General features: G+C 35.8%; 1 protein-coding gene and 1 long non-coding RNA gene across 2 annotated transcripts; one reads left to right on the top strand and one right to left on the bottom strand.

Moving 5' to 3' along the window:
- Window positions 1-2,440: 2,440 nt before the first annotated feature.
- Window positions 2,441-6,915, bottom strand: LOC127849564 (periostin-like). The gene is made up of 6 exons (XM_052382283.1): window positions 6,574-6,915; window positions 5,993-6,201; window positions 5,066-5,276; window positions 4,341-4,445; window positions 3,634-3,753; window positions 2,441-2,628 (listed from the first exon to the last, which is right to left on the bottom strand). Exons 1-6 carry the CDS (start codon window positions 6,734-6,736, stop codon window positions 2,495-2,497), a joined length of 942 nt encoding a protein of 313 aa, XP_052238243.1. The 5' UTR covers window positions 6,737-6,915; the 3' UTR covers window positions 2,441-2,494.
- On the top strand, window positions 5,273-6,765 carry LOC127849570 (uncharacterized). The gene is made up of 2 exons (XR_008034915.1): window positions 5,273-5,783; window positions 5,815-6,765. It is a non-coding gene; the product is annotated as an uncharacterized LOC127849570 (long non-coding RNA).
- Window positions 6,916-17,531: the final 10,616 nt, after the last annotated feature.

Consider the following 17,531-nt stretch of genomic DNA (forward strand, 5'->3'; position numbering starts at 1 on the left):
TTACCAATTACTTGTAGTTTTTGTTGTCGACATGAAAAAATCGCCGACATCTATTTGGTTCAACATACATTTAATATCAAAGGGTTCAAATGAAAACACACAGTAGGTGTTTTATATTATTACCGTATTACGATTTATAAAGACGTAAATACACTATTTGTGTAGCTTTTTCGGGCTATGGAATGATAAACTTGCATAAAATAAACCCATATGAAATAATACTAATAATGAAGATGATGATTAATATTATGAAGAAGAAGAAGAAGAAGAAGAAGAAGAAGAAGAAGAAGAAGATGATGATGATGATGATGATGATGATTATGATGATGATTATGCTGATGACGACGACGATGTTGATGAAGTTGATGATGATGTCATTTTTTAAAGGATAATTACAATGTGAATAACTTTAACTTTTTTTACGCAGACATGTAAACGATGGATATGTGTTGCTCTCTGTATATGATTGAAAATTATCTTCATATACAATTATTTTTTTCTGCTAAAAACATATAATACATGGCAAAATTACATCCGACGAAGCGATGAATTGAAAAGGATTGTGGGAAGCGTATACGCATGCGTTATTTTGATTCAGATGATTAGCGCTGCATTGTGAACTTGTGATGTGTAGTCGAGGTATCCAACGCTGCCTGGTGGCAAGAATACCAGGCTTTAGGGCATTAAAAACAACCTAACTTTAAATGTTATCTTATTAACTAGTAAATACTATACAGCCGCTGGGTAAATAAACACATATCCTTTAAATTCAACCCATAGCCAATTGGTTGATAGAATCAAAGATAGATTTTTGGTTAGGATAGACCCTTATCAAAATCTGTATACGAGTTGTCTCTCTTGATTATGAGAAACCAGGACGATGTTTGGCAGTGATAACCTAAACATGCATTATAATTTTCAGTGGAGGGAATAATTCATAAAATATAAAAGATGTTGTTTTGCCAGAGAGCGTGGGTTCCTTAATTACTTACAATGTAATTGTATCAACCATGAATATACGTGATCAAAAGTACACAATATAAATATAATGTGGTTTGTCAAAAATTAATAAAATGCTTGTGTACACGGTAGTTTACTGAGCAAGTGAATGCCAAGTGGGCACAGCATTAGCAAACATTTACATTATGTCAAGCCTCTTCGTACACTGTATGTTTAAAAAATTAAATAGCATTTCATTGCTTTTTACATGGCACTTCACAGCAAGATCATGCGTTCAAAAGCGAAAGGCTTGTGTCAGAACTTTAATCAACTTAACCCATTTATGCCTAGTGGACTCTCCCATCCTTCCAAATTGGATCAATTTATTTCCAAAATTAGGGATGTCTAGTATATTTATTTCTATATTTAGAATATTTCTTACAAAAATTCCTTTAAGCAAACAGCGCAGACCCTGATGAGACGCCGCATCATGCGGCGTCTCATCTGGGTCTACGCTGTTTGCCAAGGCCTTTTTTCTAGACGCTAGGCATAAATGGGTTAATCACTAGTGCGTTCCGTTTTGGACTATTCTGCAAGTGTTTGGGATCCGTTTCTACAAAAGGATATAGACATAATCGAAAACATACAGTGTAGGGGAGCAAGGTTTGTTAAATAGGACTACCGTATATAAAAACAAGAAGTGTTACATCAATGATGAACGAACTTGGATGGAAACCACTTGCACACCGGAGAAGAGAACAACGTTAACACTACTCGTCAAGCTCATACATGGCCTGGTGGCTATCTCCGCCAATGATCACATAGCTTTCAACAAACGACCATCCAGAACAGGACATAGCCAACAAATTAAAATCATTGCCACAACTACTGACATTTATAAGAACTCTTTTATTCCTAGAACAATCAAAGACTGGAACTTATTACCAGAAAGAGCAATACAATCAGAAACTGTGGATAGTTTTAAAGAACGCATTTCATGCTACTAATTAAACGCGCACACCCCCCCTGGATTATCTGTCATGTTGTGATGTGGGCTCAATAATGATTTTATTCATGTATATGTTAAAATGTGTGAATTTAAACCAAAAGCTTTTGTTTAATTTCAGCAAAATATTGCACGAGTCGCAAATAAGTAAAACGAATGAAAAGAAGAAAAAACGATGAAGAAGACGAAGAAAAGAAGGAGAAAAAGAAGAAGAAACATAAGAAGAATAGAAAGAAGAAGAAGAATACACTTCTCATATCTGTGTACGCTCGAATGTTCTTCGCATCAAACCATAATGACGTGGATTGCATCATTGACTAATTTATTAAGATAGTTTCAACTGTGTTTCTCCGCATTTCTGTTTGTATTAGAACATTTGTAGTCGCACTAGTAACCGCGTCATTGATTGCCGGTCGTAACCAAACACAAATGCATGGAGAAAACATGAACAATCCACGTGCATATTGGTAAAAAAATTAATACATAACACGAGAACAAATCATGTACATTTATTGAAACAAAACTTGACACTGTGCGGCGATGAGTCAGTTAAGGGCTACCCGAGACACCTATGAGCGCCGCAAGGAGGTCACGAGGAAACAGGATGTGGTCAACAGCATGGATGACCCCGTTGCTGGCGGGAATGTCTGCCTCCTCGACCTTGGCATTGTCCACCATTAGGCCTAAAGCGATTCCATGAAAAATGTTGTTTATTTCAAATAAAATCTCATATTAATGCGGTAGGTAGGAAGGTCTACCAAACGTTCTTGTGTCATTATTTTATACGATCCAAAATGTATTTCTCATTTTAGGTTGTTCAGTGACAGAAATTTTCCCAATCTCTGCGTGAGATTTTCTATCTTCATACGTACCGTAATTGTAAAATGTGCATATATGAACTAATGTTGCAGATTGATGGAAAACAAACATGGCAAATACAAATTAAATGTTAGGGTCGGCACCACAAATTAGGGTGGGTTAGGAAAACAACAACTTTTTATAGTGCTTACAATGTCGCGATTGTATACGCCATGTACCGTAGTTGTTGTACAAAACCAGACACGATAGAAGTTCAGTTAATTGCAATTAAAACAATTGTGTGCCATTTATCGTAAATCCTAGCGACTAAATGGTAAAAAATAGCGACAATTCGTTGTTTATTAAGGTTATAAACAACGGCAGTGTACTAGAGTAAAAGGTTATTTCCATTCTAACACGTTTTGCAAGTGGTCAGAAAATTAAGTTTCAACCCGAACCGCATATTATTGGAACTAATATCTGTTACAAGTTGGAGAATTGCGTTCACTGCTGATAGAAAAGTCATAGAGAAATTAATTATAAAAAAATGATATACATAATTATTTTATCAACATTTCGAAAACGATTATATGCTCCTGAACAGCTATGTATGGTTACCGAAGGTTCAACCTATTTGCCAAGTAAATAGATGAACACATAAATTATGTGAGTTAACAAAAAGATATTACAATCTTAAGTGCACCACGTCTCAGGTTTCGCACTAACATATCCTAAACATTAATAGCCGGGGTTTTAAACTTAATAATCGGACATTTAATTGTTAAAGTCGAAGTTTGGCAACATAAGTATTTCCCATATATTACATTTAAATAAGCATTGGGTTTTTGGTGCATTCGAGTTTTAATAAATAGGTTTAATAAATGAATTACCGTCAGCGTTCTTGGTGATGTTCAGTACAGAGCCAGACCCATGCATCGTGAACAGGCGGTCCCCATCATGGAGCTTGTAGCTGGTGCGCCGTCCGGGAACCATGTGGTACTTGAACACCTCTGATGAAATACACATCCATAGTATATGTGTCGAGTTCTGGGAAAACTATGCTTAATGCCTGTGCATAAAGTGTCGTCAAAGATTAGCCTGTGCAATAGCACGAGCTAATCAGGGACGACACTTTCCGTTAGTATGGCATTTTTCGTTCAAAGGATATCTCTTCTGATCATCATCATCATCATAATCATCTTCATCATCATCATCATCATCATCATCATCATCATCGTCGTCGTCATCATCATCATCATCATCATCATCATCATCATCATCATCATCATCATCATCATCATCATCATCATCATCATCATCATCGTCATCATCCTCATCTTCATCATCTGCATCATCATCATCAATCACTTGACCGGTTTGGCCGTTAGCAAAAAATGAGGGACGACAATACAGGAATATACTTAAGCTCGCATATTGGTCATATTAATGAGTTTTCTTATCAGTATGATGTACGTAAGAGGAAAATGATAACGGAGCTGTAGATGAGTCCGTTTTAGATGGAGATGGTGATGACAATGATGATATTAAGTTTATAATAGTTTTTATACTTTTTAAGCGCATTCGCACTTTTACGTACCCTGATAAATCATGGCGGCATTTGGCGTATCCGGGCGGATGTTGCTAAGCTCCGAGTAGCGTCCGAACGCCAGGTCCGTGGGCGCGAACAGCGTGAACTCACTCACTAAAAGCACGACAATATGATCTGCATTCTGAGAAAGCTGGGCTGTATGCATGTGAGTAAAGATTCGTTCCAGATTAGTCTTTGCAGTCCGCGCAGGCTAATTATGGACTACACTCTCCGCTTTTGAGAAAATTTTCTTTTACAGGCTTCTATTTTAAACGAATTACCAGTTGATGCGAAAAATTTCTTCCCTGAATAACCTGTGCAGATTGCACTGGCTTATAAGGGGCGAAACTATACTCACGTGCATTAAGTCCAGTTTTCTTAAAACGAGGCTTGTATAAAACTGTGGATTGCTCCAAAATGAGGGTCTTCACATTGTTAGTATACCGGTACATGTATTGCCAATTATAATATGCATGCGTTCACCTTATTGTGATCATGTATGTTATTTTTTACAACTGCAACAAAACTGTATAGATGTACACTTATTGTTTTTATATTATGCTTACTGTATGATGTAACTGATAGAAGGTGACTGATCACATCGTCTGTCGAAAGTGCCAATCACTGCGCCTTATAATCGTGGCCCGGGCCGAAGATTTTGAGTACAATTATGAGGATACGGGTTCTTTAGATTGTTAAACAGAAAATGAATTACAACCTGTGCCACTGAATACCTTCGAGCATGTGGGTGAGATTGTTGAGGAGAAGAGCCATGAAGGCGTCCCGGAAGAGGTCGTCACGGATGAGCAGCTGTGCCGCTATGGATGCGGTACTGAACTTTGGCGGGACCAGGACGCTGTCCACGACATGTATAATGCCGTTGTTGCAGATAATATCCGTAGTGTTGCCGCCAACAGGATGGGTGTGGTTGTTGATAAGCATGCGCTGAACAAGTGAGAGAAAAGTGGAAGATAAACACACAGAGGTTAAATAACTATATTTTACACAATTGATTAGATTACGAAAATGTACAGTAAGAGTCAAACAGCATACGACACGTTCGTCAATTATCATTATGGCACAGCGCTAGTACTACAGACGTTAAAAAGGCTTACGAAGACTGCGTTTGTTTCTTACAGAGAGACTCTCTCCGGAGTAAAGCGCTCAGGTATGAAACAAGGGAGGAATAAAGCGCTCAGGTGTGAAACAAGGGAGGAGTAAAGCGCTCAGGTGTGAAACAAGGGAGGAGTAAAGCGCTCAGGTGTGAAACGAGGGAGGAGTAAAGCGCTCAGATGTGAAACAAGGGAGGAGTAAAGCGCTCAGGTGTGAAACAAGGGAGGAGTAAAGCGCTCAGGTGTGAAACAAGGGAGGAGTAAAACGCTCAGGTGTGAAACAAGGGAGGAGTAAAGCATTCATGTGTCAAACAAGGGAGGAGTAAATTAAAGCGCTCATGTGTCAAACAAGGAAGGAGTAAAGCGCTCAGGTGTGAAACAAGGGAGGAGTAAAGCGCTTATGTGTCAAACAAGGGAGGAGTAAAGCGCTAAGAGGTGAAACAAGGGAGGAGTTAAGCGCTCAGGTGTGAAACAAGGGAGCGCCCAGGGAACACTGTTGGGAGAAATTTAATACAAGTCATTTGCTCAATTTATTAATATTATACGTACATTTCCCTGACCAGTTATTGTGAGATGTTGGCCCTCGATCGTGGGGACTTGTTTCATCTGTATCAATTGCGGCGTGACGTAAAATCCGTTTACGATGTGATACTCCACAACCTGGGCGCGCAGAAGGGGTTCCTTGGCCAGGGATCCCATTAGATTCACGTCGGCCTTAGTGAAGGCGGCGTTGTTAGGGGCCAGTATTGTGAAAGGTCCTGGAACAATGGTGTAGTTTCACGGACTAATACATCATTGTTTCGTAAGACGGACGGAAATACTTGTAAATTGAATCCTTTTCTTAAGCTTCATAATTTTATAAACAGTTTTAAGTATTGAACAAACAGAATATTAAAAGTAAAACGCAGTATTTCTATATACTTTTTTAAAGGGAGTCGAAGATTGGGAAGTCTAAGGATCATGTGGTCAGTAAGCCACAAACCCAAAGTTCTTACGGTGTAAACATTTGTTTTCATTCATATGATGTGCAATTTCGGATCACGCAGGCTAATCTGAGACGACATTCAACGCACATGCATTCAACCCCGTTTTCCCAGAGCGAGGCTCAAGTCTTTCTCACTTCTACAAACCTGTTCCTGTGAGGGTTCCCTGCATATTGGCCTCGGTCAGGATTTGGACGAAGCTGCTGAGGCCGATATCATGCATGCAACGGAACACGTTCTCGTCGATATATCGCTTCTCTGCGCTTGCCACGTGAACAAGGAGCGCTAAAACAATTGTCAAGAACGACATTATTGTATCGCGCGTCTACGTGTCTATAAGTCAATGTAAACGCCCTACTATTTGAACATGTACTAAAGGTGCGAAGAATTTCCCTAACACACTAGCAATAGGACGATTTAGGATTGAGGTTTAAATTACGCAGTGAAGTATCAATGTTCATGCATAAGATGTGCCGTGTATAGCAACTTGATAAGGAATGGGTCACGATGCGTCGACAGTGGCAATTGAACTACACTTATACAACGAAGACAGTGTCAAGATCTGAAACATTCACTCAACTATAACTTTCGTTCAGCTATGATAACTACTGAACTTACTACGCACAATGTTTTGGCACAAAACTTTGTTATTATTAAGCAATTAAACATATTCATGATGTCTACTCCAAACTGATAAATGGTATTCTCTTTCATTTTTAAGATGTATCAGCACTATTTGTGACAAACATCCGGTTGAAAAAATACGATAAACAATAATCAAAAATGGTCGAAACAATGGCCGCCGTTAGTTGCAATAATACAATTCCCAGCTATATTGACCCTCCGGGTATGAGCTGTACATATGTACTCATAAAAGCTCAGAGCATTCAAGAAGAACTATGGCCGCCGTATCCACAGGGGCCAGTCAAAAAAAATGGTAGTGTATGTAAGAAAAAGGAAGTACACTTAAGTAGTATCCGAACTGACAATGGCCAATCGTTAGTCATTGTCCCTATTCAAAAGGATCGATCCGTCATCGTCCTGATATGTATGTGCATAACGGCTTGATAAAGGAGTTGTATGTAGTAATAACATCTAATGTTCAGTTATAAAATAATATGATCTACTTGATTCAAATTATAATTAAAAGATTGAATACTATTTGAGCGAATATTGCGTTATTACTGATCAGCTATTATATTATTTGTCTGTTTTCGGATACGGCCACAGGGGCCAGTCAAAAATAAATAGTTAGTGTATGTAAGAAAATAACACAACCCATTTTTAGTTGTTCGCGTAGCGAACAGCTAATGTTGTTACTGAAAATTTTAAGTCAGTTCGGCTTATCTACGGAAAGCCTACTACCCGCCACACCTGCCGTATCCGCGCGAGAAAGAGTTGTATAATTTATGCAAGAGGTTTGAGTTCTCCAACTCTATTCATTCACAAATGGGAACATGATGTGAATATCGTGTTACATTACTACTCAAAACCAACGAAAATTTCTTACAATATTTCGTAAAATAAAGCTACAATTAAAAATCATTGTTCCTTATGGTCATTGTCGAAATTTCAACGCCAGATGTGGTCTCGTAAAATAGATGTTTTTGGATACAAAATGATCGTTTTTATTATGGTTTTAACATGATACCATTTTAGTTATATATATATATATATATATATATATATATATATATATATATATATATATATATATATATATACGCAGGAAATTAACATGGAATTTGCTGTAGTTACAAATAAATAAAAACGAGCATTTTGTGTCTACAAAAATCTATGTAATCATACCACATCTAGCGTTGAAATTGTGGTTATTGCTATAAGGAACACCGATTGTTTAGGTGAACTAACTTTATTTTACGAAATACTTTACAAAATTTTCGTTGATTTTGAGCGTTATAGAGACTTTAAATGGAATATTTTTGATATAGAAAAGATTAAAAAAATCAATGAACAATGTTTGTATTATACGTGTCGCTGAAGAAATTATTTATGAATTATTAAAAAAAGTCTACTATCTGCTGCGTCTTAATGACATACATGTAGTACAGGTCATTCATAATCTGAGGCTATTAATAGATTCGGTAAAACAACGCAATAGTATAAGGTTACGCTTGTTTATATTCTCAATTTATAAAACGTTGAACATGAGTTCAACAATAACTTCAGGGATACCATAGACAACAATAAAAATGCTTCATAATCGCTTAAACCGAATATAAAAACAATTAAATATAACAAGAATTATCTGTTTCGTAATCTCGTTCATGCTTCTACAGCGGGGTTAAATTTGATATTTCTGGGAAACGTTCTTTTGTTCTCAACAGATAGCGGCGATCTTTTGTATTTACTTGTGCTAACAACGCAATAGTAGAAGGTTAAGCTTGTTTATATGCACAGTTCTCAATTTATAAAACGTTGAACATTAGTTCACCAATTAGTACAGGTATACTGTAGACAACTTCAAAAATGCTTTATTATCGCTAAAACCGAATATTAAAAAAACAACTAAATATAACAAGAAATATATTTTTAAAAGGTATAGTCGGCGTAAATACTGACTTCGAAATAAAGTTTGCAATTTACGTTTCTAAATAAATAAACTGAAAACAGAAGTTTAACTTTTGTGTTTTTTTAACTTGTAAGTCGCATATTCACTGCATGAAATGTGTGTTATCATTGTCAAACCACAAATTAGTGTAAGTAGATAAAAAATATACTACGGCTGGGAGTGCACATGATATGTGTCCTCACATGCCTTATTATGAGTATATTTCTTCACTATCGAAATATAACGTATGTTAATATTTGATTTAAACGCAGTTTTCTTTCCACACATTTAAATCACACGTTCATAGCCGCTTCATGCGAAAATGGGTCTTATGCGTTTCGGCCAGCGTATCTTCAACCCAATATGTGCATTTGCGCAGTCTGGTCAGAGGCGATGCTGTTCGCTATAAAATCACTCAATATGTTATGGTCTCATTATGTATCTCCTGACCAGACTGAGAGATGCGCAGGATGAGTGGGCTATATATATGATGGGCCCATATGGAATAAGACCCATTTTCGCATGACGAGGGTTATTAAAAATCATATTGCGAATTGTAAATGACACTTTTTAGAACAATTCTTTTCGATTAAAAATTGAATTCAAAATACCAAACGTGTTAATAAGGGCAGCTTATCAAGGCGTTCAGGAACGATTTCCAGACGTGCTGACAAAGTAAGGCAAACTTTGTAGTTGGATAATTAAACGACTTTCCTCTTATCGTGACATTATACTATTTCGGTAATGTTTGTTTTCTCATCTTGAAAGCAAAACTGTGTTTATCAATAGCAAATTATATATACCCCGGACAATTTAGTGAACGAGTACTGACCCTGAAATTTTGCGAGATGGGTTTTAAAGCGTAATTGTAACTGGGCTACAATTTGTGTCGTTTGAACATACAGAGAGTAGTCCGTAATTCCTTACACTGAACAGTGCTACATCTTTTGCGATGAGCACCGACACCGTGATGTAGCCAAAGTTCAGAGGTTTTATCTCGAATCAACCTATCAAATATTCGAAAATATTCGCGCGTGTCTGCTGGCGTTATGCTAAAGTCATTTAAGGTGAAAAGCTGGGTAAAGCAGCTACGCCGAAAAAGCGTATTATATATTGTTCTATACCTATGTTAAGGTCAGAGTTGTTGACACCGTGTGAACTGCTAGGGTTACAAGTAATGCATAAACAACAAAGTACGCGTCAACAGTGCTGTCTTTATGACTACCTAATTTGTGAGTAAAAAGTATTGCTCGCAGATTTATTTATTATTTATTTTCATCAATTATCGTATTGTATATTTTGAATTTGTATATATGGTGTCAAAAATTAAAAGTTTTGTACAGGGAATTTTGATCATGAAATTATATTCTTAGTGAGATAGGTATTCGATATTCCAACAATATTCATTTAATATGATGGTGATTGCAAATTGTTCTTATATTCAGTTCTCATTACCATTTTCATCATACTTTCTATGCTTTCAGAACGTCCATGTCCATTGTTGTCATTTTGTCTAAGTTATCTCTATAAAATAAATAGGAAGATCAAAGTACTGACAGTACTGGTGTGACGATGCTTTTGAGAGGATGGATATAAAAGCATCAAGTTAAGTTTATCTACATCACCACAATCACCACAATTGTGTATGTTGGTACGAAAAAAAAATTTGGTACAAAAATATTGCGAAAAAAATTTGGGTATGAAAACAAATTTGGGTACGAAAAAATATTTGGGAAAAAAATTGGGAACGAAAAAATTTTGGATACGAAAAAAAAATTGGGGATGAAAAAAAAATTGGGTACGAAAAAAAAAATGGGTACGAAAAAAATTTGGGTACGAAAAATTTTAGGTACGGAAAAAAAATTGGGGGAACAGGAAAGTAGTACCTGTGGGGAACTTGACCCACACTCGCACATTGTCGGCCCTTTCCGTCAAACATCAGATAAGTTCATCGAAGGCAATAGTATGAATACACATTTCGGAATCGGTAATGCGGTCCTACCTACGCGCGTCAAAATGTAAGCGAAATATGTACACAAGTCTGGCAGGAATGATTGAATTAACGAAGAAAATCGTGTATTGATGTAAGTTTTTTGAAGAAATGTTCAGAAATATATTAAACAAGAGCTGTGTATGTGAAACACAATGCCCCCTGCTGCGCAGCTTTGAACCCATATATTTTACCTTTAACCTTGAATGATGACCTTGACCTTTCACCACTCAAAATGTGCAGCTCCATGACATACACATGCATGCCGAATATGGAGTTGCTATCTTCAATATTGCAAAATTTGACCTTTGACCTTGAAGGATGACCTTGACCTTTCACCAATCAATATGTGCAGCTCTATGAGATACGCATGCACGCCAATATTGAAAAAGTTATGGCCAATGTTAAAGTTTTCGGACAGACAGACAGACGCTTTATATTTGACATTTGACCTTGAAGGATGACCTTCACCTTCACCTTTCACAACTGAAAATGTGCAGCTCCATGAGATGCACATGTATGCCAAATATCAAGTTGCTATGTTCAATATTAAAAAAGTTATGGCCATTAAAGTTTTCGGACGGACGGACAGACTGACACACTGACTGACTGACTGACAGCTCAACTGATATAGGCCACCCTACCGGGAGCATAAAAAGTAATGGCGATATTTTTCTCAGCCACATACTTGTTAATAGTTTGATATCACAAAATGAAAGTGAAAGTAGAACTGTCAAAAATGACAACCTGTCAACGTGTTGTTTTTGCTGGCACGAGAGGGCGATTACACTCAATGTGTTCACATTTTGACCATAGGCTTTGTCAATGACCTTTATAGTATGGGTAGCTTTGTTATTATTTATTGCTATCATGTAACTGCATGATTGTGTATATGTTTACAATACACAAAGCATAAATAATGATATAAATATACTGATTGAGCTTATAATAATCTGAGAACTATAGCCAGGTCAATTAAGGACTTAAAATACAATTTTGTGTCCTGATTTCATGAAGAAATGACCATGCATGTCCTAGATTTCAAATTCAAGGCCCTGTTGTGACATATTGGTAGCATTACCGTTGAACTGTTTCCAGGCTTATGAAATTAGTTTTTATTGAACTATCTAAGGAAATCTAAATCAGGCACTGATTTTTCTTGTTTTAATACAGTCATAGATCAGTTGCGGCCTCTGGGTAATGACCAATTTTTGCTTACTTGTCACACCCTTAAAACTTTCCACACGTCTATAATAGCAAATCTGGATTTAGGCGATCTTCAATGGTACATTAAAACTTTAGCTCTGTTACAAGAGTGCTGGTCAAGTCCAGCCACATATTTAAATCTAGGCCATGTCAAAATCAAAGTGTCAAAGACAAATGAAAGATGCGTTCATTAATTATTGTCCAGTTGTTTACTACTGCTGTAAGTTTTTATATAATATGACTGATGAACATGTGAGAGAAAATTCACATTATCATTGTATATCAGGTTTAGCAACCTTTTAGATAACAAAGTATGCTAGTTTTCAATGTCGCTTCTGGGGATCAAACCCGTAGGGCTTTTAGGAAAATTCTGAAATTTTCGATCCCTCGAGAACAACCAAACCAAAAATTAAGTCAAATATTGCCGACTCGGTTTTTTGAGTCGGTTCATGAGGGATAATGGAGCTTGATTGGTCATTGTCGGCTCTGGTACTACTTACATGTACCCCGGGTACTCTTAAGTATACTTACATGTACCCTGGGTACTCTAAGTATACTTACATGTACCCCAGGTACGGTAAATAAACGTAATTGTACTCGGTCCATATTAGACTGTACCCGAGTTGTATTCGCGCCAAAAATCCGATGTCGTAAAACGCGCAACCGATTATCTTAAACACACTTCTCTTTAAAAAACACTGCATCAGCATGCTTTTTGAGTATGTGTTCCGATAATATAGAGGCCATTCTACAGAAAATTGACATTAATGTGTATATATAATTATTACAAAAAAATAGTCGACAACGACTGATTTAGGGTTAAATTTCCCGGGTACATTTTAGTATATTTACCGTACCCGGGATACATGTAAGTATACTTAAGAGTACCCGGGGTACATGTACGTAGTACCCGAGCCGACAATGAACAATCGAGCGATACTGGAAGGTGCAACATCTCTCACGCCCCCTAGCATCGCCTTTAGCAGTATTCAATTCTCAACAGGAAAGTGCTGGAGTCATTGATCCCGAGGGACAAGAAAAACAATTGATTAATGTTCGAAATAAATAATTTGATTAATGACAATTCTGTTATTTGAGCCAGGTCACAGGAAAAGCGCAGTCAAATCAGTATCCAATTAAATTATTTGTTATTGTAAGAAAAACGCTTTTAAGCAAACAGCTTTCAAGCGACTGCTGGCTGATCTAGATCCAAACTGGCCACAATCGCCTTAATGTCTCTTTTACTGTGACACAGTTCATTTAACTTTAAAATGATAAAAAGTACTAACACTAAGAAAGACTACTAACCAGTAAAGAGTTTGAAATCAATGTTGAATCTCAGTACAGCTTGGTGATCTGCAAATCCCCGATGAAATGTTGATATCGGGTATCATAGTCATTCAATAAGTCGCAAAATGCTCGAATACAATTTATAAAGCACAATGTGACTTATATTGATAACTAAAAATACCAGTAATCAGTTTGCCAGTTTTGCCGTGTCAAGCTGTTACGATCCAGAAAGTCCTTCATTCACATCGAGTATATATCCTTCGAATTCCAACTATTGTTGTCATAAGCGGAGATTTAGTGAATAAATAATTCATATATCCTAAATGACAGCTTCTAAATAGCGAAACAAGCCAATGTATGCAGTAAGAAAGTTTTGAATCGAGACTCTCATTAAGGCGGCCATTGTTGAATGTTGAAACACGAACGACAACTCTGCTAGGAGAATGTTATCAATGCTCCTACGCAGTGGCGTATGCAAAAGGGAAGTAACTGAAAAATCGAGTTATCTCAATCGGACTGGCTCGGTCTTTTACATAGGCCGCCATTGTGAAATTTTTTAGGATGGTTATCAAACCTTGGACGATGCTGTTCGCATTGTCAATAATCAAAGTACTGAAAGTACTGGTTTGACGATGCTTATGAAGAGGATGGATATATAGAGGATATTTGTTGGATTCGGTGGCATATTGATTTTCCCAGAAAAAATGCGAAAGATATCGATATTTTCACTGTTATTTTTCACTGTTTAAAAAAGTGAAATACCAGTTTATTTCACTGATATTTCTGTATAAATCACCGGAAAGCATAACATAAATAAGCATCCATTTAAGTTAATCTACATCACCGCAATTGTGTAATTTGTATTGCTTGTCATTTATCCGCAGGTCAATAGTTAATGGTTGTGGTGCAATCGTTTTCGTTCTTGGACACTGCATCCCTTCAATGAAATTTATTTACCTAAATATCTCATATTTGAACTTAAAATTATTTTGGGAGAAATGGTCCAGACAACTGGATAAAACAGCAACAATATGCTAACCCATTATTTTTCGAGGAACATAATTGAGAATTCCTGTGCTAACCCCCAATCACAGTATGTTGGGGTATAATAATAATCAAACTTTGTTTTTCTTCTCAAAAAAGATTGTCGTAGATTACAAGTTGATGAATATATCATCCAAGACTACAAGTTTTAGAAAGCCATTTTTTTCATTTATTTTTATTGATAACAAGGTTTTGTAACAATCTAGACTATACATAGATAGCTTTAACAGCACAATGTGGCTCACCTGAAACTGATTGTTTCCTAGTGGTGTTAACTAATTTTCATGAAGATCTAGAAAAAAAGGCATTGTGAGTATGAACAAACTATTTGCGTCTATCCTATCTAGTTGAGTCTTGTTACCGAGATCCTACTTTTATTTATTTGAACATTCTGATCAACTGCCATGAAGATCAAGTAAAAAATGTAAGTTTTAACATGGATTTTAATTATTTTAGTTATTGATCAAATGCTTGGAAGCACATGACCCACTTTGGAACGTGACCTGTTAACCACTGAGACTAGACCTTGTTTAATTCACCCAACAGATTTTATCAGGTATGAAAATGATAAAGGTAATATTGTTGGCATGGTTATGTTAGATTTACAGAAGGCGTTTGATACAGTCGACCACTCAATTCTTCTCATGAAGCTTCGTACATCCGGTCTTAGTGATAGCGTTTTAAACTGGTTCAAATCATACTTGTCGGATAGAAACCAGCTTGTTGATGTCTCCGGTACCTTTTCTTCTAAGGCCAGTATAACCTGTGGTGTACCCCAAGGCTCAATCCTTGGACCCCTTCTTTTTCTAATTTACGTGAATGATATGTCAGCTGTGGTTAAAAATAAATTGTTATTTTATGCTGATGATTCTGGAATCCTTGTTTCTGGTAAAAGTGTACTTGATGTTGAAAAGGCACTAACAGATGATATGAACTTGGTTAGCCAATGGTTGATCGACAATAAGTTGTCATTGTACTTAGGTAAAACTGAGTCAATTGTGTTTGGGTCCAAGCAAAAACTTAGGTCACAATCTAGCATTGATATATCTTGTAATGGTACACCCATTGTTTCTACATCATCCGTTAAGTATCTTGGAATTACCCTTGACCAAAACCTTTCTTTCTGCTCAATGGCTGAGTCTTTTTTAAAAAAGGCCAATTCTAGGTTAAAATTCCTTTATCGTAAGAAAGATTTCCTTACTTTGCACACGAAGAAACTTCTTGTAATGTCACTGATTCAGTGTCATTATGATTATGCTTGTTCTGTTTGGTATAATAGTATAACTCAGTCTTTAAGAAATAAGTTACAAACCTGTCAAAATAAGTTAATTAGGTTTGTTCTTGACCTTGATTCTAGAGTTCATATTGACCAATCTCACTTTAAGTCCCTCAACTGGTTACCAGTTCAAATGAGAGTAAATCAAATAATGTTATGTCATGTCTTCAAAATAAGAAATGGCCTTTTTCCAGATTACTTGAGTGAACACTTTGTTTCCCAAGATTCTATGCATAATTGCAGCACCAGGCTTAGTAGAAAGGGTGGGTATTGTTAACCCAAGGTCAAATGTCATGGTTCCAAATCCTTTTCTTTTAACAGCATTAAACTCTGGAACTCTTTACCTGAGTCTCTCACAGAGGTCAACAGGTTAGAAGGCTTTAAGGTTGCCATTAAAAGTCATTTAATGAATACTATTTAATTTTTTATATATGTGTATCTGTTCACTTTTAATAAGCAGATATTAACTTCGTCTTAGGTTTTTATTTTTAATAATTATTAGTTCATACTTCATAACATACATTTTAGCACTATATTTAATTGAGATAATTCATGATAACTCATATCATCAAATTACAACTGTCAAAATACCTATGTATTGCAATAATTGATAACATTATCAATTGATCTTAGTTTCCAGCTCCTGTCATATTTTCTGAGCACTACTGTGATAATTAGTATGATCTCTTTTGAACGGCGATATATATTTTTTATATCATTAAGTAATTATTTTACTATGAACATAGTTATGTTTAAGGTCAACATAGTTATGTTTAAGGTCTGCCTCTTTTTGTCATGCCACCAATAATAAGGACCACAATGGAAATAAGGGCTTGCTCTTTTTTGTGTTATCCTTGGTTTGGTGAGCATGTCATAGTTTATTGTACATGATATAGTTTTAATAATTGCTTATTATTTTATTCTATGTTATGTTGTGAACTGGTGTATATGCTTCCTATGCCGAAGTAAATCTATCTATCTATCTATCTATCTATCTATCTATCTATCTATCTATCTATCTATCTATCTATCTAGCTATCTATCTATCTATCTATCTATCTATCTATCTATCTATCTATCTATCTATCTATCTATCTATCTATCTATCTATCTATCTATCTATCTATCTATCTATCTATCTATCTATCTATCTATCTATCTATCTATCTATCTATCTATCTATCTATCTATCTATCTATCTATCTATCTATCTATCTATCTATCTATCTATCTATCTATCTATCTATCTATCTATCTATCTATCTATCTATCTATCTATCTATCTATCTATCTATCTATCTATCTATCTATCTATCTATCTATCTATCTATCTATCTATCTATCTATCTATCTATCTATCTATCTATCTATCTATCTATCTATCTATCTATCTATCTATCTATCTATCTATCTATCTATCTATCTATCTATCTATCTATCTATCTATCTATCTATCTATCTATCTATCTATCTATCTATCTATCTATCTATCTATCTATCTATCTATCTATCTATCTATCTATCTATCTATCTATCTATCTATCTAGCTATCTATCTATCTATCTATCTATCTATCTATCTATCTATCTATCTATCTATCTATCTATCTATCTATCTATCTATCTATCTATCTATCTATCTATCTATCTATCTATCTATCTATCTATCTATCTATCTATCTATCTATCTATCTATCTATCTATCTATCTATCTATCTATCTATCTAT

This window comes from Dreissena polymorpha, chromosome 1 (assembly GCF_020536995.1).
Source record: "Dreissena polymorpha isolate Duluth1 chromosome 1, UMN_Dpol_1.0, whole genome shotgun sequence".
In the NCBI taxonomy this organism is placed as follows: Eukaryota; Metazoa; Mollusca; class Bivalvia; order Myida; family Dreissenidae; genus Dreissena; species Dreissena polymorpha.

Coding starts and splice junctions, on each gene's coding strand:
- LOC127849564 (XM_052382283.1), bottom strand. CDS start 6,736: ATGTCGTTCTTGACAATTGTTTTAGCGCTCCTTGTTCACGTGGCAAGC. Junction 5,277..5,992: donor CAATAACTGGTCAGGGAAAT/GTACGTATAATA, acceptor TCACTTGTTCAG/CGCATGCTTATCAACAACCA. Junction 4,446..5,065: donor TCTCACCCACATGCTCGAAG/GTATTCAGTGGC, acceptor TCGTGCTTTTAG/TGAGTGAGTTCACGCTGTTC.